General features: G+C 35.5%; 1 protein-coding gene across 1 annotated transcript in view; it reads left to right on the top strand.

Annotated features, from left to right (window-relative positions):
- NYAP2 (neuronal tyrosine-phosphorylated phosphoinositide-3-kinase adaptor 2) overlaps positions 1–18,825 on the top strand; it is a 255,854-nt gene extending 237,029 nt beyond the window's left edge. The window contains exon 7 of the mRNA XM_041767334.1: positions 18,598–18,825. Coding sequence (XP_041623268.1) covers positions 18,598–18,825 — 228 coding nt within the window. The remainder of the gene's footprint in view (positions 1–18,597) is intronic.
- The last annotated feature ends 5,738 nt before the right edge of the window (positions 18,826–24,563 follow it).

The following is a 24,563-nucleotide window of genomic DNA, read 5'->3' as shown; positions in this document are numbered from 1 at the left end:
CAGGCTCCTAGATTAAAATGTCAAAAAGAATTCCTCCTATTTTCAAAAGTAACAGGCATGTCCTTTTTGGACATTTAACAGTCTTGGTCGAGAGAAATATTTTTGATTTGACTTGGGAATGATGTGGGAGCCCAAAGTTCTTAGGAAGGAGTTGTAAGCAATGAGATCATGAAAACAGATGTGCCCATAAGGTCCACATGTTTCAATAGCAACCTAACTTATGTAGACATAATGCTCTGACAATGGGAGCCCTTTGACGTCTCTAGGCAGATAAATGGCGTGATGAGAGCAATTCTCTAGGGACAATGACTTGCAGTACTAGTCATTGCCCCTCTTTCTCCTCCTCCTGTGCTGCTCCCAGCATTCACCCTCTGTTGACTCTCTTTCTCTGAAGCATCCAGCCAAAGGGCATCATGATGAGAGATGCTATAGTGCCTTGTCAACTCGGGCAGCATAATATGGCAGAGGTACAGGGGCAGTCCTGGAATAATCTCCAGCAAAGACTTGACTGCTTTTAATCTTAGCTTTGATTCCACTTTTAAATGTAAGCTGTCCTTATATATATAAAAGGAAATGATGCTATGGTCCATACATGATTCTCTGAAATGTGGGTGCTGGGAGGGGTGAGAGACGGCAGAGCCATTTTCCAGGTAATGACTGCAGTCACTTTCAGGATCAAAGAGTGTAGGTTTGTCACAACGCCGGAAGCTTTGTGAGTATTGATTTAGAAAAGACGTTTTTAAACTAGGTAGCATTTCTCCATGGTTACGTTAGTTACCATTTAATAAACAATTCCTTCCAGTTTTCAAACTTTAGCCAACCGCATTAAATTGCCCTCATGAGAAGTGTGTGACCAACAAATAAGAGCCTTTCCTTCTGGAAATTAGATTTCAAGACTTTCAGTCTGCGACTTGAATGGAAACCCTTGTTTGTTTCTCTGCCGAGCACATCTTACACAGGGTACACCTCTCCTTGACAGCAATTAGCTGAGCCTTCTCTTGCATTTGTAGCTCCTCCAAAGGATGTCTTTCTGGGCAGTGGGTAAACAGCAGGAAGCAGGAGAGAAGCAGGGAGCCAGATGGAAGATACAATGGCAGCAGAGAAAAGGCCTATCTTTTGAACTGCTGCCTTGGTAGGTCATGGGCTTCAAGGAAACTCCTTGCTCTTACTCTCATTCCTGACCCTATGAAGACATGAATGAATTTGGCTCCAAGGGAATGGACAACCTCTTCTGTGGAAATGCAATTATAATAGGAGTCCAATGAGATTATGGCCAAAATTACGAAATTATGGGTTTTGATTTCTTGAGGACTAAGTGCTAGCCATGAGTTAAGATGAAAGGCCTCAAACCTTAGGTCAACGTGGCTCAGACGTGGAATCACAGAACAGAAGGAGGTTTATTTAAATAGTGGAGTTGGGGAGACACAGCCCCTGCTGCCTGCAGCTGCAAGGAGGCATTGGAACCAAGTGCTTGCTCCCTTTGGTAGAATTGGCAGTACAGAAAATATTTTTCTAATATGAAAAATTTTATTACCAGTGAAATGAAACATGGCCACTGGCGCTTGGCTTCAGCGTTGCATTACAGAGGGAACCAGGTGGAGCCAGCATAAAGAGAGCTCCATCAATTACAGGCCCCTTTCTCTGATTTTTCAAGAAAACCCAAGTTCTATTGATGTCCCCCTCTCCCTTTTTCTCTGCTTCAATCTCTTTTTTTTAATATGTAGTCTGCTGATTTTTTTCACATAGGCTCAAAAATGAAAAATATTGTGCAGTTTATATAAAATCCAGCTGTGAGCCTGATGCCACCCTGCATTTCAGGGTGGGCACTCTGGTTCTTTCTAACCCGAGGCCAGGACAAGTGAGGTGACTGGCCCAGAGCTAGTAAATAGCCAAGCTGGCTTCAGAATTAGCATGACCACAAATGTGTTTCTCCTTTCTAACGAAGCTACGCTCATATTGAGCAATGCTTTCTGGTGGAGAAAAAATGTATTTTAGGTATTTACCCAGCTTTATTCAAAGTTATAAGAATTAAATATGATTGTTAGCTCTTCCAGCAACTTATTAAGGTCTGTTCCTTGAGGATTAGTATATTCTGCTTGCCTATGAACCTCCCTCTCTTTTGCTAGATAAAACAAATGTTTACTGAGATGTGACTCTCCCTAATTTATCTGTGGTCAAGTCCATATGCACTATTAAAAGCCAATATTTTGTAATGAAATTAAACTTGAAATTAAATTAATGCTAATGTAAGCGATTAAGAGAATATACTTAGTGAAAAACATCAATACACTTCTTGTAATTGAATTTTATCTTGTAATACTGTTTGCTCCTTAAGGGAATGTCTCTTTAAGGCATTCTACTTATAAACTTCTTGCTCATTTAAAAACATAAATTAATTCTGAAACCTGCTCAGAGGGTTTTTTTTCCCCTTTATTACAAACAATTAGCTTAATCAATTAACAGCTGAAATTATATCTGTAGTCATTATTAGGTTTAATTGCTGAGAAATATGTTGTGTCTTTTTAATTGGGGAAATTGGATCACAATTTTTCTATAGCCTTTTTACTTTCCAAGGGCAAAGACTTTATAATCATAAGAGTAAAAAGCCAAATCAAGAATAATACATATTTTTGTATAATATTTATATATTTTATATTATTTTAAATATACGATATTTGTATATCATGACTGACATGTTAATTGTATGTTATCTAATATTATAATCATGTTATTAATCATTATTATATTACTTTATATTGTATATGTATTTTTAAGAATATACATGATCCTGCCCATGAACACAGACATAATATTTTTATATGTAACATAAATTGGCTTTTCTCTGAAAAGCCTCATCTTACATTTTGATATATAAATGTCATATTTCACATCATATATCATTTATATTTATATTAGGTGTTCTTCACTACTTTCTACACATTTTAAGACAGCAATGCTTTAAGGCAATTTCAGACATTTGAGAATTAAATCACAAATCAATTATTTCTCATGCAATATTATCATTATTTCTAAGTCATTGCATTTTTCCGTATGTTTGTACAGGAGAATCCACTTATTACATGTGCAGATATGCTCTGTATACACGGTTAAAGATGCAGATACCATGTCACTCACATCTAGATGGGTGGTGCGTTTTGGAGAGATAGGTTTCCACTGTATGTATGACAAGTCTTTGACCACAGAATATGTGCTAAATTACATACAATTGCCAATTTGCATTTTGTATTTCTTCGTAAGAGATACAAAGGTAACACCCAATTTTGACAACTTGCTTTTTGCATTCAGTTGTCATTTTGTAAGGTGAAAATGTAATGCATTTACAATATCTAAAACATTCAATTTTCTTGATGATGAAATTTTATTCTCTAATATTCTGCTACAGCAAAGAATTTGTAAGGTGATGGTTTGATGCAGTTAGCATCTCTTTTCATGGTGGTATAAAACACCTCCCTGGCTGTTTTCCTTTATGCTACCCTTTACTTGGGCTTTTTCTCCTAATGCAACTCACTGAATTAGTTAACCTTTATGCAACTCAGTTAAGAGATACCAATACCTCACCATACTTGTGAAAATACGTGGATAAGCATAAGTACATGTGGAAGGATTACTAAATTGTTTGCCACCATGAAAGTGAGGAAAAAGGTGTCTGTTGAAATGAATTTCAGTTGTGATCCATGAAATAACAAGAAAAATACCCTCAGAGGGAGGGACTTCCATGGTGTGGTATCCAGAGCAGGTAATACATGCTCAGCACACAATTATGTGAAAGTACTACCAATGAGTGAGTCGTTTGGAAGTGAGATAAAATAGAGCTATTTTTTCTATAGCAAGAAAGGAACCATCACTTCTTCTTGTTATTGATCACATTAATCACCAGTAGGACGCATATCATCGGACGCCCCATCCATTAAACGTCTTAGTAATCGTGTCTTTGAGAAGGAAGCCAAGGAGGTAAAGTAGAAAGCAGAGAAAAATTACTTTTGAAGTTAAAAGACAATCAAGTGAAAATATCCTGAGCCCTTCTGAGTGTATTCTTTGGGTTAGATGCAAGGAACCTGCATTATGGACAGAGGGTCCAACCCAGGGAAGGAGATTATCGTGTTCTGCTCGATTATCAATTCCCTTCCATACCCAGCATGGAATCTGTCTCCAGCAGCTGCTAAGTGATCTTTAACCTCTCCTGAACTTGATTTTCTCATTTGGAAAATGGTGATCACAGGGTTGTTGTAAGGCTAGGGTGAGATGAAGCAGCTGAGTGATGCTCTGGCCCCAAAAGGGAACACTTGGGATATTGTGTGCATGATTTTAATAACAATGATGAGAGGGTGGTGGTGATGACAGTAATGCCAAATATTACAAGTAATAAAGTCACAGTTTCACCTCTCCAGTAGTGTTCTGGTAGTTTATAAATCCTCAAATCTTTTCGTCTTTCAGTAACAAGCTTTATCAACTTTATTTAATCCAGCACATTTTCCCATGTCATTGATTATATGAAGTCATAATAACTGTGTGTGTGTGTGTATATGTGTGTGGTGTCCAGTTTAAGCCATATTAATCACAATTAACTGTAAGATAATCTGATGGGATGAGAAGGGCATAAAGTTTAACATTTGGTATATTTAAGTCTTGAATTCCAATTCTAGTTCTGCCTTCTATTAGGAATATGGTGCTATAGATACTACTTAACCTCTTAAAGCCTCAATTTATCATTTAAAAAATAGCAATAAGACAGGCTTATAGGATTATTAAGCTTTAAAGGAATTGATGTATGCTAAGTGCCCACAGAGTGTCTGGAACATGGTTTATGCACAGTAAATCATAGTTGCTGCTCATTACATTATTGATGTTATGATTGCTCCCTAGACTGTGACATTCCTTCACTCCAAAGTCACTTGATCAAAGGTGAATATAACTTGCTCACTTATTTTAGAACCTCTATAAAAGCATTCAAGAATGTTTTGAGATCATTCCTTGAGATCCATTAGTAATCTCGATAATGAGAGTCTAATAGCTGTAGACCATTTATTTCTTCAGCAGTATTATTGACACATATATTCCTTCAGCAAAACTTTTATAATTATTTTTTAAACAACATGATAACCAGGAGATATCTAGAATTTTTCAATAATTTAATCATAGATGTATGATGCATACTTTTCTACACACATGCTTACATATGTTCATAAATGTACATGAAATGTATGTGTATGTGCTTGTGATAACTTCTAGACAATCTTCAAAACAGATTTTTATTTTCTTTTAATGATATATGATTCTTTTAAACATAGTTGTTAAATTTTTTCCTAAGACTTACGAAGAAGGCTCTTATAATAAATTGCAACCTAGGAGACTACATTTCTGCAAAATATGCATCATTTGAAGCTGGAAAATGATGCATTTTTCTTCTCAAAAGACTGATTAGGCATGTATGTGAGTATACATATAGATTTACGTTTCAAGAAGATAATGGTTGCACCAGGGCAATTTGAAGAGGGGAAGAACAATTTTTTTTTCATTTAGATATTATTTTCATTAAGATAGAACTGATACACACAATTCAAAAGTTGAGTGTTCCACACCAGCTACTACCTCATAAAATGAGATTATAATACAGAATTACTTCTAGAATTTGAAATGTGACTCAACATTTGTGATTAAAAAAAGTGCTTGAACAGTTGATGAAACATTTGAAATGAAGAGTAGATTCTTACCTCATGAAGAATTAAAAAATAAAATTGTCCTTTTATTGTTTTATCTTTTGTCTCATTTTCTGTATTAAATATATTTTCCCTTGGTCAGCAACATATTTTCAGTGACAAGAAAAAGTACAAACAAATGAAATCATAGATGAGTTAAAGAGTTTGCAAGCTATAAACCTTGAAAAATATAAATAATCATATTTATCCATTATTTAAAAGGCAGGGATTTTAGAGAATAAAAAGTGGAGGCATTTTGAAAAAAAATCAATGGATTTGACTACGTAAAGATGAGGAAAATCTGTCTGTAACATCATCTGAATGACTATAAAGTGTCAAACATAGGAAATTATTATGATAAATAAAATATAAGTACCCCAAATTTATTTTTTTTAAAGATTTTATGTATTTATTTGACAAAGAGAGAGCTGGAGCAGGAGCAGGGGAGGAGATGCAGAGGAAGAGGGAAAGGCAGGCTTCCCGCTGATCAAGGAGCCCTACATGGGCTCCATCCCAGCACCCCAAGATCATGACCTGAGATGAAGGCAGACGCTTAATCCACTGAGCTCCCCAGGCACCCCCCAAATGTATTTAAAAAGTATAAATTAGTAAGTAAAACTACAACCTCATTAGAGAAAAAATAAAGAATAAATTCAGGCTATGAATCAACTCTTCTATTAAACATTTAGGAAATATTCAAGTTCATTCAACTTACTGTTAATACAAGTAAATGTAGAAATCAAGGATTCTTTTATTTTTTATTTTTTAAAAAATATTTTTATTTATTTATTCATGAGAGATAGAGAGAGAGAGAGAGAGAGAGAGAGAGAGGCAGAAACACAGGCAGAGGGAGAAGCAGGCTCCACGTAGGGAGCTTGATGCGGGACTTGATCCCGGGTCTCCAGGATCATGCCCTGGGCTGAAGGCAGGTGGTAAACGGCTGAGCCACCCAGGGATTCCCAAGGATTCTTTTAGACACATACCATTTACAGGGTTTTTTGTTTGTTTGTCTCCTTATTTGTGTCTGTTAGCACTAGACACAACTAGTGATAACATGATAGGAATCCCACACTGTTTATGGAAATGGAGAACGGTTTAACTTTTCCAGAAGGCAAATAAGCTATATTTACATCAAACGCCTTAAACTGTTCTGACCCTTTGACTTAGGAGTTACTGTTTGAGTGGATTTCTGAAGGAAAAAGTCATAAAGTGTTGAAATATTACTTACAGCATTTAAAAAATGAAACTCAATCAAATATGAGTAATTATATGATGGCAAGATAAAGGTATTCATAATGTATGATTTGTTTTTACTTTCACATCTTGAAAAAAGTATCTAAGACTGACTATAATAATAATAAGGAAAATGCAAGGATATAATATTTTATATAGTATAATCATAAGTTAAAAGTAATTTGTACACACATAATGATTGCATATATACATAAATTATAATTATGTATACGTGATTATGTGTAAAGAAATATACTTAACTTTTTGTGTGATGGTATCACAGTTGTTTTTTGCTTATTACATTACTATAATCCATATTTTGTAAAATAGGCATAAACTATTTTTATAATCTGAAAAAAGAAGTGAGAAAATCTGCTCAGACTAGTCACTTTGAAACTGTATTTTATTTTATGTTTTTAAATTTTTTTATCTATTTATTCATGAGAGACACTGAGAGAGAGAGAGGCAGAGACATAGGCAGAGGGAGAAGCAGGCTCCCTCTGTGGAGCCTGATGCAGGACTTGATCCCAGGACCCTGGGATCATGCCCTGAGCTGAAGGTAGACACTCAACTACTGAGCCATGCAGGTGTCCCTGAAATTGTATTTTTTTTTTCTGAAATTGTATTTTAAAGAAACTTTAGCTTAAGACATTCTAAGACTTTTTTGACGGTACCGGCTTAGGACTCCAGGGCTACAAAAAATATTATAAATAGGATTTCTGTTTTCAAGAGTTTCAGAATCTTGTGCAAAACTCATAATCACTAAAATATTCATAGCATGGTGTAAGAGATCTACTGGCTTTAGGAAGGGAGGGAGGGAGGGGAGGAATGCTATGCCAGCAATAAATAAGAATGGCTATCAGAGTTCACAGAGGATTTCAGAATGGATTCTTGCTGTATTTAGCTGGACTTTAAAAGCATAAGTGGGATTTCACGTGAAAGACAAGGCTTCAGGGTGGAAGAGGGCTCCAGAATAGGAAAATAGCTTGATTTAAAGAATGGATGCAAATAATGTGCCTGTTGTGTTGGGTGAGTTATATTAACCTGGTATGATTGGAATATGAAGTAAAGAGTAGGGTGAAATAATTAGCCAGCAAAGACAATGTTGAAGCTCACTGTAATGGATCTGGAGCATCAGGTGTTTACTGCAGGAAATGGGGAGCCATTGAGAAATATGATTTTATGGGGGCTTCACAGCAGGCACTTGGCCAGTGTGGCTACTGGATTACAAGTGGCCCAGACGTGCAACGTTAGAGGCAGTCTCAATAGTCCAGGAACCAAACCAAGAAAATGACACTGGACATGTCATTTGAGAAGCATTTCTGAAGTAGAATTAAAGGCTTTTTGGACCATTTGGATGCAGTTGCCTAAGACCCATTTTATCCAGAATCTAGAGTCAGAATCTCTAGGGATGGGGACTAAGAATGTGCATTTTAACAAGCTCGCAAGGGATGCTGAGTTCATATTAAGGTTTAAGGAGCATGGATGAGCCAAAGGCCCAAGGATTCTGAGACCTCATAGTTCAAAGGATATGAATACTTGAGACCCCAAGGATTCAAAGACCCCAGAGTCTGAAAGAGATGCTCTCAACTGTAAACATCCAGGGCATGGCTCACATGGAATCGGGGGCTGAGTTTAGGTTCAATGCCTTCTGAGGTTTAAAAATTGTAGGAAATAGGGATCCCTGGGTGGCGCAGCGGTTTGGCGCCTGCCTTTGGCCCAGGGTGTGATCCTGGAGACCCGAGATCGAGTCCCACGTCGGGCTCCTGGTGCATGGAGCCTGCTTCTCCCTCTGCCCGTGTCTCTGCCTCTCTCTCACTGTGTGCCTATCATAAATAAATAAAAAATTAAAAAAAAATTGTAGGAAATATTTTTTTAACCTTGTACATGTGAGATATTGCTGAATTCAATGGCACCAAAGTGGAATAATAACATTAAGTCAAAAATGTCAAAAGTCCTTTCCTGAAAGCACTCAGAGAGTTTTACCCTTCTAGTTATCTATTTGTTCATTCATCCTTTGCGTGAGCCCTTATTACATACTTCCATTGTGCTGGCGGCTAAGGATATGAGGATTAACAGCAGACCTGTCTTCAAAGAACTCACATTTTGCTGGGGTTGAGGAGCTTATGTATATATTTTTTATTTTTTAAAGATTTATTTATTTGAGAGAGAGAGACAGTGTGTGTGCATGAGAGAGACAGCAAGCACAGAGGGAGAGGGAGAAGCAGATTCCCCCCTGGGCAGGGAGCTGGAGGCTGGGCTCCATCCCAGGACCCTGGGATCATGACCTGAGCCCAAGGCAGATGCTTAACTGACTAAGGCACCCAGGCACCCCTATATTTATTTGAGAGAGGGAGTGTGAGATAGAGTGGGGGGACAGAGAGAGGGAGCAGAGAAGCAGGCCCCCTGCTGAGTGCGGAGCCCAATGTGGGCTAGATCCCAGTAGCCTGAAATCATGACCTGAGCTGGAATCAAGAGTCGGACACTTAACTGACTCTGCCACCCAGACACTCCAGGACCTTCTATTTTTGTGTCCACTTTGTAACAGAGGCTAAGGTATCACCTGTGTTCGTCTCAACAAACTTGAGGTCTTATTATTTCATTTCACAGGTAGAGAAACAAACCCTCACAGGAAGGCTAAGTGACTTGTCCCACAGCTCACAACAAATAAGTGGTAAAACCAGGTCATGTTATCCATTTCATCTGTCTTACACTGTCTCTTAAGAAAATAGGAAGTCAAACACACACAAAAATAGGCTTGTTATTTTTTGAGAAAGATGCACAGTGTGTTTATTAGAGGAGCTTGGGATCAGTTACACTTGTCACTGTGCAGCACAGTACTTAAAATCAACCTCTGTCCTTGGATATGACCTGTAACTTGGTCTTGATTAAAGGCGTTCCTATAAAACTGAAGGGTTTGTTGTCCTCATTTTGCAGACAGAGAAGATGAGCAATCTATATGAACTTAAAGTTCTATTTGTCTTTAGAGCCATGCAATTGTGAGGCTTATTAACTTACAATTTTTAAAATCTTTTTGATTAGTGGGTTTTACATAATCGATCATGTAACCAAGCACAAATATATAAAAGCAAACAGCTTATGTGGCTTGAAACACCAACATGTGATGTTTCTCATATGCCTAATGAGATTATACATGAAGAGAGTTCTTTAGATCTAAAAAAAAGAAGGTGGGGTTAATGCATGCCCATGATGTTGCATTCAAAAGCTGTTCTGAAATCAAGATGTGGCTCTCATTTTATCAATGTATCTATATCTTAAAGCTAAATTCAGGCATGTGAAGCAAAATATGCACTTCCAGTACATGCCTCAGGTGTAAACTTGTCTAATAATTCTTTCATAAAGCATAGGTTCTGAGTCAACATTGTTGATAAATGAGAGAGGAGTTCAAGGGAATAATCTAAAAAGCACTCAATCGATAGATCAGAATTAAAGATGGAAAAAAATACAGGCAAAAAAGTATCAGAAAAGCTAGAGATATACTAAAGATGCTATTGTTTCAAATAATATCCTCAAAATCTAACATTAGGAATATTTAATTCCCATAATATGTCAGGCAAGAAAACAAGATAAAACTTGGGCAAAAAAAAAAAAAAAAAAAAAAAAAAAAAACACTTGGGCAATACCACCAAAGTGAGATGGAAAGGCTTGGAATCAAATGCAGGCCCATGAGACTTGAAAATCCCTTGGTTTTTTTGGTATTGCATATCTGTTTTTTTGTATTGTACGCTTATTTTACCTGTTTTTGCTGTTGTTGTTGTTGTTTTGTACTGCATCCTTTTGTGTGTGTGTGTGTATTGCACACTTGTACTATCTGTTCAAATAGCTTCACTTTGGCCTTCATAAAAAAAAGGGGGAAAATCAATTCGTGTAGAATCATTTTCCTGACTTTGAATTTATACTCTCCACAGTTGACTAAATGGTATTTATAAGTAATTATAAAGCCGTATGAATTACTTGACTGCACGTACCTTTTTATAAACATTGAACATAGAAAATACTATGATGTTTGGTCACCTCTGTATGCTTTCAAAATATCATCTATTTTATAACAGATACATGGAACAAAAGTTACTCGTTCAAAGAAAAAGATAGGGGGGCACCTGGGTGGCTTAGTTCATTAAGTGACCAACTCTTGATTTTGGCTTAGGCCCTGATCCCAGGCTCACAGGATCAATCTCCACTTCAGGCTCCTTACTCAGCAGGGAGTCTGCTCATCCCTCTCCCCCTACGCCTCCCCTAGATCACATACATTCTCTCTTTCTCTCAAATAAATAAATAATTAAATAATCTTTTAAAAAAGAGAGAAAAAGTTTAGAGGTTTTTTTTTTTTAATGTTTAAGAATCAAGTAACATAGATTTGATCACTTGTTATTTGATAAGTAATAAATCAACTTTATTAGTGAATTTGCTAACAAGCGAAGGTAATTACAACCCTTCCATCTCTAATTTATGTCACTTGCAGAAGGTTTATTGAGGACCTGTGTTGTTGCCTATACTATGTAAAGCTGAAACCTTCCCAAAACATATTTAGAAAAGAAGAAAAGAAATATAATTCACTAGAATTATTTTTTTTAAGTTCTCAAAACTGTTTTTATATTGAAGTCGAATCCCTGCAATAACACAAGCAAATGACTGCTTCAGGGTTATTAAAACAGTGGGCTGACCTTATATTAAATCTCTTACCTAGAGAATTTATTTTATTTTATTTTATTATTTATTTTATTTTATTTTATTTTATTATTTTATTAAGATTTTATTTATTTATTCATGAAAGATACAGAGAGAGAGAGAGAGAGAGAGAGAGAGGCAGAGACACAGGCAGAGGGAGAAGCAGGCTCCCTTCAGGGAGCCTGATGCGGGACTCGATTCCGGGTCTCCAGGGTCACGCCCTTGGCCAAAGGCAGGCGCTAAACTGCAGAGCCACCCAGGGATCCCTTACCTAGAGAATTTAAACCAGATAATCCACTTTATTTAATTCCAACATTGTTTTTTTTTTTTTCTTTTAATGATGGAATTGTAAAATGTGTAGCTGATATACTCAAATAATTTCTTTAAACTAATTGTCAGAGCTGACTTCAAATCTAATGAGCCAAACTTGATATGAAAAATATTGTGAGCACTTATGAATCAATGCTCTTGACTTGTTTTATAGCCCTTTTTATACCATCAATATTAACATTATCTTTTTTGGTCTTCTATTAGACAATTCTAAAATATACATATTTCAAGAGCTAATTGGCCACTTACTTAGCAGGTTAGCAAAATGTTTCTGTAAGGGGGCAGACAGTATATATTTTAGACTTTGTGGAATACGTGGTCTCTGTCATTAACTATGTAACTCTACTTTATAACATGAAAGCTGCCATAGACAATACCTCCACAAACGGGCATGTCTGTGTGCCAGCTAAAACGTTGTACACACTGATGTTTGAATTTCATATAATTTTCAGGTGTCACAAAATATTCTTTTGGTTTTTTTTTTCCAACTACTTAAAAATGGTAAAATGGAAATTATTGCTCATGGGCTGTACAAAAACAAGGAAGTAGGCTGTATTTGGGAAATGGGTTGCATTTTGCCAACCCCTGTCCATTATCCTGAAGATATACCTCATTACTTACATGTTTATTTTTTATGTAAGTTTTGTTACCAAAATATCAATCTCTTTCCCCACTACATGGGAGAGGAAGAACAGTTTCAATGTTAGTTTCATTAACACCTCTGGCTGACTTCATGGTACCTAAGGATAGGGACTGCACAGATGCAGGGGACTCACTGTGCCCCATAATTCCTGAAGAATTAGCTTTCCTTTCTCAAATCTCACCAGCCAGCCTTCATGCTTGTTCTTCCTTGTTGCCCCACTAAGGCTATCCATGCTCTCCCAGAGAAATTTTCTGCAGCGCAAAGAGAAAATTCAAAGAAATTTGGTGACTCTGACTTCTTTCTCAGCCAGGTTAAATCTTATATTCCCTGTGTTGGAAATGATTTCTCATAATGTGGCTGGAGAAATTAACACAGAGAGAAGAGCATGGAACATTCCCCACCCCCACCCTGGGAGTGACTGAAAATTAGTATTGGTGCTAGGTCTATTGTTTAAGAAATTAAATTTTATTCACAAGAGTTAAATTTAATTTTGAGGCCAACAAGGCACTTGCCTGACATTGCTTTGCCTTAAGTCTTTGGTATTTTTTTTTTTTTTTTTTACACACTAACTCACGAGGCACAAAAATCAAATCAATAGAGATATGCCTGCTTCTATCAATTTTATTCTGGCATCATTTTTACTGGTGAAATGTTAGTGTTGAAGCGCTTAGGTTAGAATATTTTTATCTCTTTATGGTTTACATATTTTGGCAGCTGAATATTTTAAATAAATAGTATGAAGATGTATTATTGAGCAATATTATCATTCCTTTGTTCTTTGGGTGAAATATACTCAATATCAGGAAGTATTTAGTTATTTCCTAGAGAAAGTAATGATTGAGGGAAATTAAAGGCTCCTTGACATTTATGTTAGTCTTCATGTATTGAAGGATTAGTAATTACGATCTTTAGGAGTCTCTGGTACTTCAGTTTCCCAATCCAATTGCCAGTTTTATTTAGTTCACTGCCTCCTACAGCCATGTGGATTATGACACATGTAGCAATACACATAATGTATACATAAAATATATATAGTATATATTAATATATAAATATATATGTATATGAGTTTTATATATATGTGTGTGTGTATATATGTGTGTGTGTGTGTGTATAAAGTGTAGAGGAAGTGCATACAAGTTCACAGGCATACATGACTTTTCAATGTCATGCAACAATGAGGATCCCAGTCAAGGCTGTGAACTCTTCATTATATCATTTAGATGTTGCTTCCATCTAAAGAGTGAAAGATAAGTTACAACTAGGATTTGGAAAGAATGTGGTCTCTTCAAGTATATATCTTCAAAATATATCTTTTGAACTTTAGAACAGGTGTAAATTTACAGAGAAGCTGCAAAGAATGTGCAGAAGGTTCCTGTTTAACCCACACCAAATTTCCCCCTTTGTTAATATCTTACATTGCTATGGTGCATTTATCACAATGAATGAGTCAATGTTGAAACAGTTATGTTTAAAGCCCATTCATTGTTTAGATTTTCTTATCTCTTATCTATCTGCTTCAGGATCCCTTCCACAATACCAGATTAGTCAATGTCAGTTGTCATATCTCATGTACATTCTCTAGACTATGATAATTTCTCAGACTTTCCCTATTTTGGATGATCTTGACCGTTTTGAGGATTTCTGGACTGATATTTGGTAGAATATTTCTCAATTTGGGTTTGCCCGGTGTTTTTCTCACGATTAGTTTGGGATTATGGGTTTTGGGGAGGAGGAACACAGAGGCCTTTCTCATCACCTCATATCAAGGGTCCGTGCTATGGACATCACTTAGCACCATCAATCACTTGGTGTGGTGTCTGTAGTGTCTGGGAGGCTCTCCACTGTGAAGTTACTCCCCCCCTACCCCCATACTGAACTCTCTGGAAAGAAGTCACCGTGTGTAACTGGAACATAAGGGATGGGGACTTACGTTTCACCTCCTTGAGGAAGAGCTTCCCTTGATTTTATCTCCATCAGCTTTTCAGCCAAGAATATTACCTCTGTTGAATCATGTTAATATGAAAAGCTTGTCCGAGACAGGTAACTGTATTCATATCAATTGAGCAATTGTCTCCCAATGCATGCTTGCTGTAAATCAGATCCTGGAGTTCCTTTGACTCTAGGAAGTGAAATGGAATTTTATAGCCACATTTTAAAAAGCTTAGAAGAATTTGGTGATAAAACAAAAACACAGCAAAGTCATGAAATATTTCATGGGTAGTATTCTTAACACGCTGCATATAATTATTTACCATCCTATTTGTTATGTAGAGACAAACAAATTGAGGCATCTTACTGTCAGAATGAAAGTAATTTTTGACTTGTTTTAGAGGGAAACATTTTGCCACATAAGTGGCCATAGTGGTAACATTGGAGTTTAATTCTGTGAATTAGGGCAGCCCGGGTGGTTCAGCGGTTTAGTGCCTGCCTTCGGCCCAGGGCTGAGTCCCGGGATCAAGTCCCATATAGGGCTCCCTGCATGGAGCCTGCTTCTCCCTCTGCCTGTGTCTCTGCCTCAATCTGTGTGTGTCTCTCATTAATAAATAAATAAAATATTAAAAAAATAATTCTGGGAATTAAAAAGAGCATGCACCCTCCAGAAAGAAATATTGAAAAACAGAAGCTCTATAAAAGTAAACGTGGGAAGTACATTTGTCTTCCCTCAAGTGAATCACATTCAGCAAGCATTTATCTCATATTAATATAGTAATAACTTTCTTGGGTGTCTTAAGAGAGAAAAAAAATGCTCGATAACAGCTTCACATGAGATGATTCCATAGCACTCTTCAACAGATTTATTAAAATATTGAAATTTTAAAAAAATGGTTATTTTCTAATAACCTGTATTTAAACTCTCTTAGAATATCTAGCCTTCCTTCATGTATTGACCAATGCTTTCTCACAAAATTTGTATTGACAACCAAAAGAAAATAGATTAATATTATGGAGTCAGTCTGAAAAAAGGGGTTGATTTTCTTCTATGAATATTTTAAACTATTATATCAATCAAATGGACGTTTATCTATTTTAAAATGAAAATGTAAAGAATATGGAAATCATACTTTATAATTCTTTATTCTTAGACTTTTATTTTTTATATGTTTTTAAAGAATGGATTATTCTTAAATTAACACACTCATATAGTACAAACTTCTAGTTGACAGAAAACATATACTTGTGGACAATGTAATACAGTTATACATACATGAAATGTAATGACTACTATGAAATATATTGGAGATACTGTTGTTAGAGCAATCTAGGAGAATTATTATTTTGCAGTGACATGTACTGATTCACACTCTTAAAGAAAATTAAGTAATAAATGATTTACGGTTTGTGTGGAAAAGTAAATACAATGCAAATATCAAAGTGATGCTGTAAATATCTTACCTGAAAGAAGATTGGAGGTTTTGCAATTTTGTTGGAATGTGTAAAATCCAGTGAGATTTTACTTAAGAAGAAAATTATTTGGTGAGCTTTCTAAGAATTAACAAAAACTGTTCAATGATGGTGGCTTCTATTCATTCATAAAAATTTATCAAGAACTTAATGATTCTGTTCTGCATGCTGGGGCTGCTGATGGATAAAATTTGGGGCCTACCCTCCGAGAATTCTGTGTTATAAATTCCACTTTAAGAGTTTATAGTCACTCAATAAATTTTGCTTGTATTTCCACCAAAATAGACTTACTGTATTTTTATTGCATGGATTATAAGAAATCTCTTGAAAGATTTCCGAGCCACTTTGGCAGTGTTATATTGGGACAAAAACCTATTCGCTGGAATAATTTAACAAACATCTAGGCTTTCATTTAAAAAGCAAACACCCCAAAAAAAAAATAAAAAAATAAAAAGCAAACACCCATGGCCATAAAACAGCTCATTTTTTTAAGGAACTTTCTATCAAGTTAGGCACATACAAGAGATATTTATCTAAGAATGCCATCTTCTGGACTCCAAGTCCATGCCACTGATTTGGATTTATTTGATACGCACTATTTATTCCCTCATAAAGCTATAAATGTATTCACATTTTTTGAGTAGTTCCTAGAAATGGCAGTAACTACAGCAATAACTATCACTATAATTTCTAGGTTATAATCAGTAATATCAGGAGACATAGTAGAAAGAACATTCACTGTGGAATCAGACAGATCTAAGTTTGATAGGGGTCTGTATCACATGTAGTAAGCTGTGACCTTGATCTAGTTTCTTGAACTTTCTGAGACTCTGCTTTCACACTTGTACTGTGAAGATAAATCCAAGCTTTCAGAGTGGCTGGGAGGATTTACCGTAACATAAAGAGCTCTTTGCACATGTGTGACAGAGGCAGACATGCAAAACTCCTAGGTATTTGTATTACACTAATGATAATTGGGCAATGGTTTAGTGTTTTAAAAATGACTTCACCTTCATTATCCAATTTAATCCTTGCATCAACTTCTAAAATTGAGATATTACCAGTTTGGTTATTCAGATAAAGAAACCAAGAAGTGCAGTGACTGGGAGATTTCTGACACATTCAGGCTTCGAATTCTTGTCTTCTACCTCTAGACCCTACCCACTCCATAAAGGATTAGGAATCATGAGAATTCATTCTTGCCTTGTTCATGCCAGAATGCCAGAAACTTACCTGCCTGGCTTTGGGCAACATATGTAATTTCTTGAAGTTTTAGCTTCCTCATCCTATATTGAGGGTATTGTAGTAATTCATCTTCTCAATCCTTTCCACTTCTAAATACACACTGAAAGTCAGTATAATGTAGTTGTTAAAAGGACAGCGTTAGAAATGAATTCTTGGGATCCAATCCCGACTCTGCCATTTGCTGGCTCGGTAAGCTTAAGCAAGTTACTACAACTCTCTAAACCTCATTTTACATAATTATGGGTTAATAAATATTTTAAAGAATAATCATTGTGAGGAATGAATAAATGAAACCACGCAAAGTACTTAGAATGGGATCTGGTATAGAGTAAGCATTATGTTATGTATTTGCTCTGATTTTTATACTAAAATTGTAACATGTAATTCAGTGATTCCAGGTGAGCTATTTTAACCCTTAAAGTCAAGAGTAGATTTGCTCAGACAATTAAAGTGGAAGCTTCCCCATGCTGGATTCATGGCCCCATCACATTGCTGTCCTTGTGTGACAGATTCAACTCAGTAGTTCTGTTCTAAAGAACAGTTGTTAGGGGACATGACCACATATACCTGGGAGCAGTGTTCATCTGTCTAGAAATATATGTATGTGTGTCAATATATTGTCGGCTCTGAATCATCTCCTGGTACATAATTGACCTGATAAATCTGTTTCTCTGAAGTGCTGGAACTAACTGGGCCTGGGTCAGTATGATGGCACAGGCCAATGGTTCTAAGTCAGACATTGGCTGAAGCATCGAAAAACATGGAAAAATTTCTTTGCAAAACATTATTTAAACATTTACATTGCAAACATTGGGTGCATAGAAAGTCATTTTGATAGAAGCCATTTTGGTAATTAAAAGTGTTAATTCCAAATGCTTTTTAATAAACAAATCCAAGTTTTACTTCAAGAATAAAAATGTTCTTTAAAGTTTTCAAAACATATCACGTTCATATTAGATCTCACTAAAAAAAAAAAATAGTTCCAATAATTGAACTTCAACACATTGAGACCTATGAGACAATGGAATTGACATATTGGTAATAGGTAAAGACTAGGCAAATTGCTTAAAAATAAGAAAGGATTATCTCTATTTTGTGAACCCCTAAAACATATTAGAAAAGCTGTCTTGCCCAAATAAGTGTTGATTTAGATCACAAAGTTTACTGAAGTACAAAATTTATTTATAGTTCCCATACTTTTTCGCTTTATGAAAGTTACAAAGATATAGGAACAGCTGACATTTTTTTTTTGAAACAACTACTAGCACAGCGCAAAAAAAAAAATGCTTTCATTACAGTTTTTTGCTTCTGTATTCACTCTTTCTTTTTTGCTAGGTGGCATGCATGCAGTGGTTTCATGGAGACCATACAATGCTTGAGATGATTGAGAAAAAGCGTTGCTTGTGCAAGGAAATAAAAGCTAGACAGAAAACGGAAAAGGGACTTTGCAAACAGGATAGCATGCCTATCCTGCCCAGCTGGAAGAAGAATGCAGGGGCGAAGAAGTACAGCCCTCCACCCTATTCTAAGCAGCAAACGGTGTTCTGGGACACTGCCATATGACTGTGCACAGGATGGCGTGAGCTCCGCATCACTTTACATGAAGAGGGAGGTCGGCTCAGTCATGCGATAAGTACCTGTTACATATCTTCTCTGTCGGAATGGAATGCCAGTGCTTCCCTTGGAAAACCCATGGGAAGCTGTGCCTACTCATGGCAAGTTCAAGATAAAAATGTATATTAATTGTATCCTTGCAATTAAGACACTGATTTATCCCGGATTATTTTGAATCCAAAAGATATTAAGATGTAAATATTTTACTAGTTTATGGGTGACACCTGAAATTATACACATGAAACGTATATAAATTACAGAAATATCCAGAGTTTTACTATATGATATAATTTCGGTATTAACTGGTTTGTTATCTCTTTTATATGTAATCCCTTGATGCCTTTTATTATTGATTTTTGCATTCAAGATGTTATTTTTTTTTCTGTCCACATTTGGCTTCTGTATGAGAGCTCGCAGCTATAAATCATGTTCGATCACATAATATATGATCTGGTGCTAGTAATGTAGAAGTCAAGTATCATATTCGTTAAGACCATCTGTTGCTTTGTAGGTTTTTAAGGGTTTGATGGGAAATGAATGCAAATGTGATGCATAATTTGGACGTCCACATTACATCAATGCCAATATTTTTGCTACATTGGCTTTATAAGAATTTCTCTTCAATATTGTCTTGTTTATACTAAGCAATGGTTAGTCAGACTCCAGAGAAAGTTATTAGGATATATTTGGATATCCCAGCAGAAAACATTTCCTTCAGAAATGACTTTCAGGACTTGTGTCCTTGCATCATGGATCTGATTGGAGGAGACCAGGGTTCACTGTGACAATGGAAGGAACAAGGAATCAAAAGCTAAATAGCACGACTGCTTTCAAGAAAGTGGGACCAGTGGCTTTATAGCCGCTGCCATCACTGCGTTTAAGTAACTTTTCATGTGTATGTTTGTTTCCCCTAGAAAATGAGAAATAAACATTCAGACAGATACGTTTACATATTTTAGTACACTAAACGCCAATTTTTTCTCAAAATTTAGGTCCATTAATGAATTAGTATTTCTTAAGTTTTTCAAACTAGTTATTACCACATTTTTGGGTCGTAATCTTCTGTGCATGACCATCACATCCATTCTTGCTGATTATGACACCATGACCAAAGAATTATGACCACTTGTTTATTTTATTTTGTTTCAAGGAAGAAACAGGAAATGCAGGGGACAGGGGATGGATGGGGTGGATTCGATTTTATGTGGTGGTAAAGTTTAAGTTAAACAAATCCTATATATCTTTTAAGAATAACTTGTTAGTTGCATATAAATATTGCCACGGATGGATAAAAAGGAAACTATCTCATATATTTTGTATATTTAAATTACTATTTATGCTTCCTAAAATTGACAGTATGTGATTTCTTCTTTAACAATCAATTTAGTATTATATTTCTGAGAGAAAAGGTATGTGTTTGAAGTCATTGTCATAGTGGCTTTTCTTCTAAGGGTTTTGACAGCAATAGCACAGTGCTGCTCAATAAAACCAAATATAACAGGAGTGAGGGGATTTTTGTAATCTATATTGCTAAAAACCTAGTGATGCTTTATCAGTAATAGTTCCTTTCAAGCCTTTGAAATGTTATAAAATAATTTTTTAATCTTTTATAATCAATGTATATTTTGATGTCCAATTAGAATTCTGAAAGAATAAGGAAAAAGGGTAAGTGGGAGCATGTGTATCTGTTGTTTTTGTGTGAATGAGTACCCAGCAGGAGAACTGTATACATAAAATGCTTACTGAGGTTTTAGGTTTTGCTTATATAACTGAGGTGGTTAAAAAAAAAATAGAAGAAGAAGAAGAAGCAGGATCACAAGTACAGGAAATCATGGAGAGATCTTAAGTAGCTTGAATAAATCTTACTGCCATGTTTTACTAGAGATTATGTTTCAATCCCAACAATCAATGGATTACCAATCTAAGAGTAATGAAAATGTGATAAGATAGAATCAGAATGGAAATAAAATGTGCATAGGACCCAGGATAGTAGCCTGTTTGAACTTATTATGACCACCTATACTCGAGCCAGTCTAATCAGGTGTGAGACATGAATTCTCAGCATCTTGAGAATGATCTTGGTGTATGTACATGTATTTTCAAGCTCAGTATGGTAATGATTGGATAATTCCTTTGAGATTTATATTTAGGTCACATATCCAAGTGTGTTTTTCAGATGCCAATCTTTTCCCATATCTCTCTGAATAAAGCAGAAGATATTTTTTAATGCTGGCCACTTGTCAAGAAGGAAACAGAGGTACTGAAATGATTTGTGTTGGATTCAGTCATTCCCATTTGGTCTGCCAAACTCATGTTGTTGCCAGGTTTCATGCACTCTTTTTTTTTTTTTCCAAGGAAATTATTTTCTGAGAAGGCAGCTTGTTTGAAAATCTGACCTTAGGCAACCATTTCTGTTTAATTTCTCCAAATCTTCCTTTCAATGAGAGGTAATTGAAAGATCCGGAAAAGTGGCTTCCCTAATATTACTCAATAACTTTTATTCGGTGCCTAAACCACTGTCCATTGAGGCTTCGCCCACATGGTGACAGCCATTCTATAATTCACTTTCTCTTTGCATTGTGTTTCTTTATATGGAGAAAAAGAGGTCATTAGGATAGAGAGAAAAATCGGCTTATTCTCTGGTGGCAGTCAATCAGGACACTTCAATCTATGAGTTTGGTTGGATGATAAAACGTTCCTTTGACAGCCAGAACACTATGGAAAGATAAAGCTCATATTTTTTAGTAGTGCCAAAGAACAAATGGTATCATGGCATGGTTATCGGGTGGGAAGAGCACATGCCTGTGAGAAATGGTCTTTTCACAACAAATTCTACAGAAATAGAATTTTATTGGCTGTCAGTAAGATGCTTTCATATGGGAAAAACTTCTTAGCACACAAGAGACAAATTTCTTTAGAATCGATGGAAAGGAGATCCTGCAATTCTGTTCAATGCCAGAAGCCAGTCCTGTGAGCTGTCACGGTAGTTCTTCATGTGAACGTTGCTCTCTTTCCCCGTATTCATGCTGTGGAAGCAAGTTTGGAGTGAGTGATCGATTTGTGTAAGTGAAGGTTATTGTCCACCCATACAAAATATTTGGGAAAGTGAAGCAAAACAAAACATTAAGAGGTTCACATTTGTAGTTTCAAAGACTATAGACATTCCAGTATCCGGAAATTGTCTGGATACAATGAGACACAACTTCCCATTTCAAAATAGTGACAATGGGACTTCAGACATGGAGGTTCCAAATCATTTCCTTGAATGCTTCTAGAGAATACAGAAACATTTTTCTTATTACACTCTGGCTTAGGCCTCGTCCTCACATATAATTTGATTTGACTCTGAGCAAGTTTAGGAATCAAGTCAATAAAGCTAAACAACCTTTTTGGGTTAGTGTTTTAATTAAGACATGAAAAGAGTGCACATTAACAATCCAATTTTAATATCCCTTATATGTTAAAGTGAGTCACTTCCCTAAAATAGAAAAGAGCTTGTAAACTTATTATGGCTACCTTTGAAATAAAAAAAAAAAAATACCTGTAATTTAAGCAGTAGATAATCTGAGATGAGAAAGTTTACCCTTTCAGAGGAATAGAAGTATAATAGAATAACAATTCATAATACATTGTGCCCCAAATTTAAATGGAACTAAAGAAAAACGGTACCTATAATATTTAAGATTAACTCACTACATCTTCCCTCAGTGAGAAAATAGATCGCTAATTGTAGAATGTGGACAATTTATTAATTTATGATTAACAGTTCATTGTTGAGAAACTTATCTATTAGTTATTTTTTAAAAATTTGTGAAGCATTGGAATTGAATACTCAAAAAGATATGGTCCCTGCCTTCAAGGAGCTTAGTTATGCAATCATTAAAATGTCAAAACAAAGCCAATTATTTCTAAGAAGATATACAATGTCACGTGTTTGACATCTCTTCTGTGTTTATATATGGTATTCTCTCTTTTTTTCCAGGTCAAGTGTACAGTCAAAATAAAATACTAAAACATATTAAAGTTAATGTCTAAGTATAAAATATGTTTATGTATAAGATTCTATATGTACACATAGGATATGTACTGCTGTCTATGTAACTCAGTAAAAGGATAACACGTTTGCCATGTTGGACTTGAACATTGTGGCTTGTTGTTTGGATTGATTTAAAAACCCTTTGATATTTGGGTCAATCACATTGTAGCAAAATGTGTGTAATCTGAAAAAAAAAGTCTGATTACATTTCCCTTTAAATATCACAAAGTTTCAAATTTAAGGGGAAACACATTTACAGAAATATTGTTGGATTTATCTCAAACAAAAATATATGAAGATCTTTTTCAAGTGTTCAGTTGTTCCCAAATATGACTGGGTTTGCCCACCCTAAAAGCATCTACATTTACAAGTGTATACACCCACATACAGTATACATACTGTATATAATATATATGAAAATGTTTAGTATGCACTACTTTTGTTTGGAACTCCTTGAGTTAACATTTATAGTGTAGCAATTGGTGTAAAGTGCACTGTGATTATAAAAAAAAAAGCACAGTAAAGTCACAGGTCTTGTTATCTTGCACTAAAAATGTGTTTACGTATTTAGCAATTGTACGTTTACTTTCTTGCTCTTTTCAAGAAATTAAAACAAATAGCTATTGAAGAAATGATATAAAATAATATGTTTTTTAGTGGATAATGGCACTACATTTTTAAAAGACAGGGTTTTTAAAAGAAACCATTTAACATCCATTCCAACATAACATGTTTACCGTATCTAAGAATCTGAATGTCATATTACATTTTTCATAACTCATTAAAAATGTCAGGTATGTGCCTGAAAAATTGTGCAAATAAGCATTAGCTAACAGATTTCTCTATTCACGTGTTGTTAGCCCTTTCTATATACATAATAATATAAACACTGATGTTTTAATTTCTCTTAATTTTTGTACTTGATTTTTTTAGGTAACATGTAATTATAAATGTACTTTGATACTACTGAAGTAACCAGATGTTGTTTGAAAACAATTTGTTTTCTTTAGTGCATTGGCAATATTTTACAATACTTTTGTGCTTATTTATTTGTGCTCCCGTGTAATTATAATAAAAGCAATAGTTTAAATTAGTTGACTTTGTCATTGCTGGTATTTATTCACCAAGAAACAAGATTCGTAAGAATCCTTCAAAGAAAAGCACACACATTTTTCAGCTTCAGAAGCTATCTCTGATGTTGCATGTGGAAGATCGACGTGAGTGAGTAGTGAGGACCTGGACGCTTGGATTTAGTTATGTGACCTCCAGTTGTTCTCAATCACCACTTGGCTTCTGCCTCAAACAGATGAGCCCTTAAGTAAGACGTTTTTCTTTCTTCGATATGCACCTAATCCCCATTAAATGACTCAGCATGTCTCTCAAGTATGCTGGAGGCGTTGAAGAAAGACAAAAAAAATCCAACCGTCTTAGATCTGTGTATGTAAACAAAATGTTTACTGTGTGAGTATTTGCTATGATCATTTAATCAATCACGCCTCTGGAACTGATCTAGTTTAAATAGGGAGCAAGTGAGGGTGGTCAACGTCACTAGGGTATCAATAACTAAAACATCAAGGAGGACCCGAAATATATAAAACAAGGTTTCTGAGCTCAGCAAGCTCACAAAAAAAGTGCATTTGTGCTGATAGAG

This window comes from Vulpes lagopus, chromosome 8 (assembly GCF_018345385.1).
Source record: "Vulpes lagopus strain Blue_001 chromosome 8, ASM1834538v1, whole genome shotgun sequence".
NCBI classification, from domain to species: Eukaryota; Metazoa; Chordata; class Mammalia; order Carnivora; family Canidae; genus Vulpes; species Vulpes lagopus.
The sequence above is the reverse complement of the archived record's forward strand: the minus strand, read 5'-3'. Positions and strand labels throughout refer to the sequence as shown.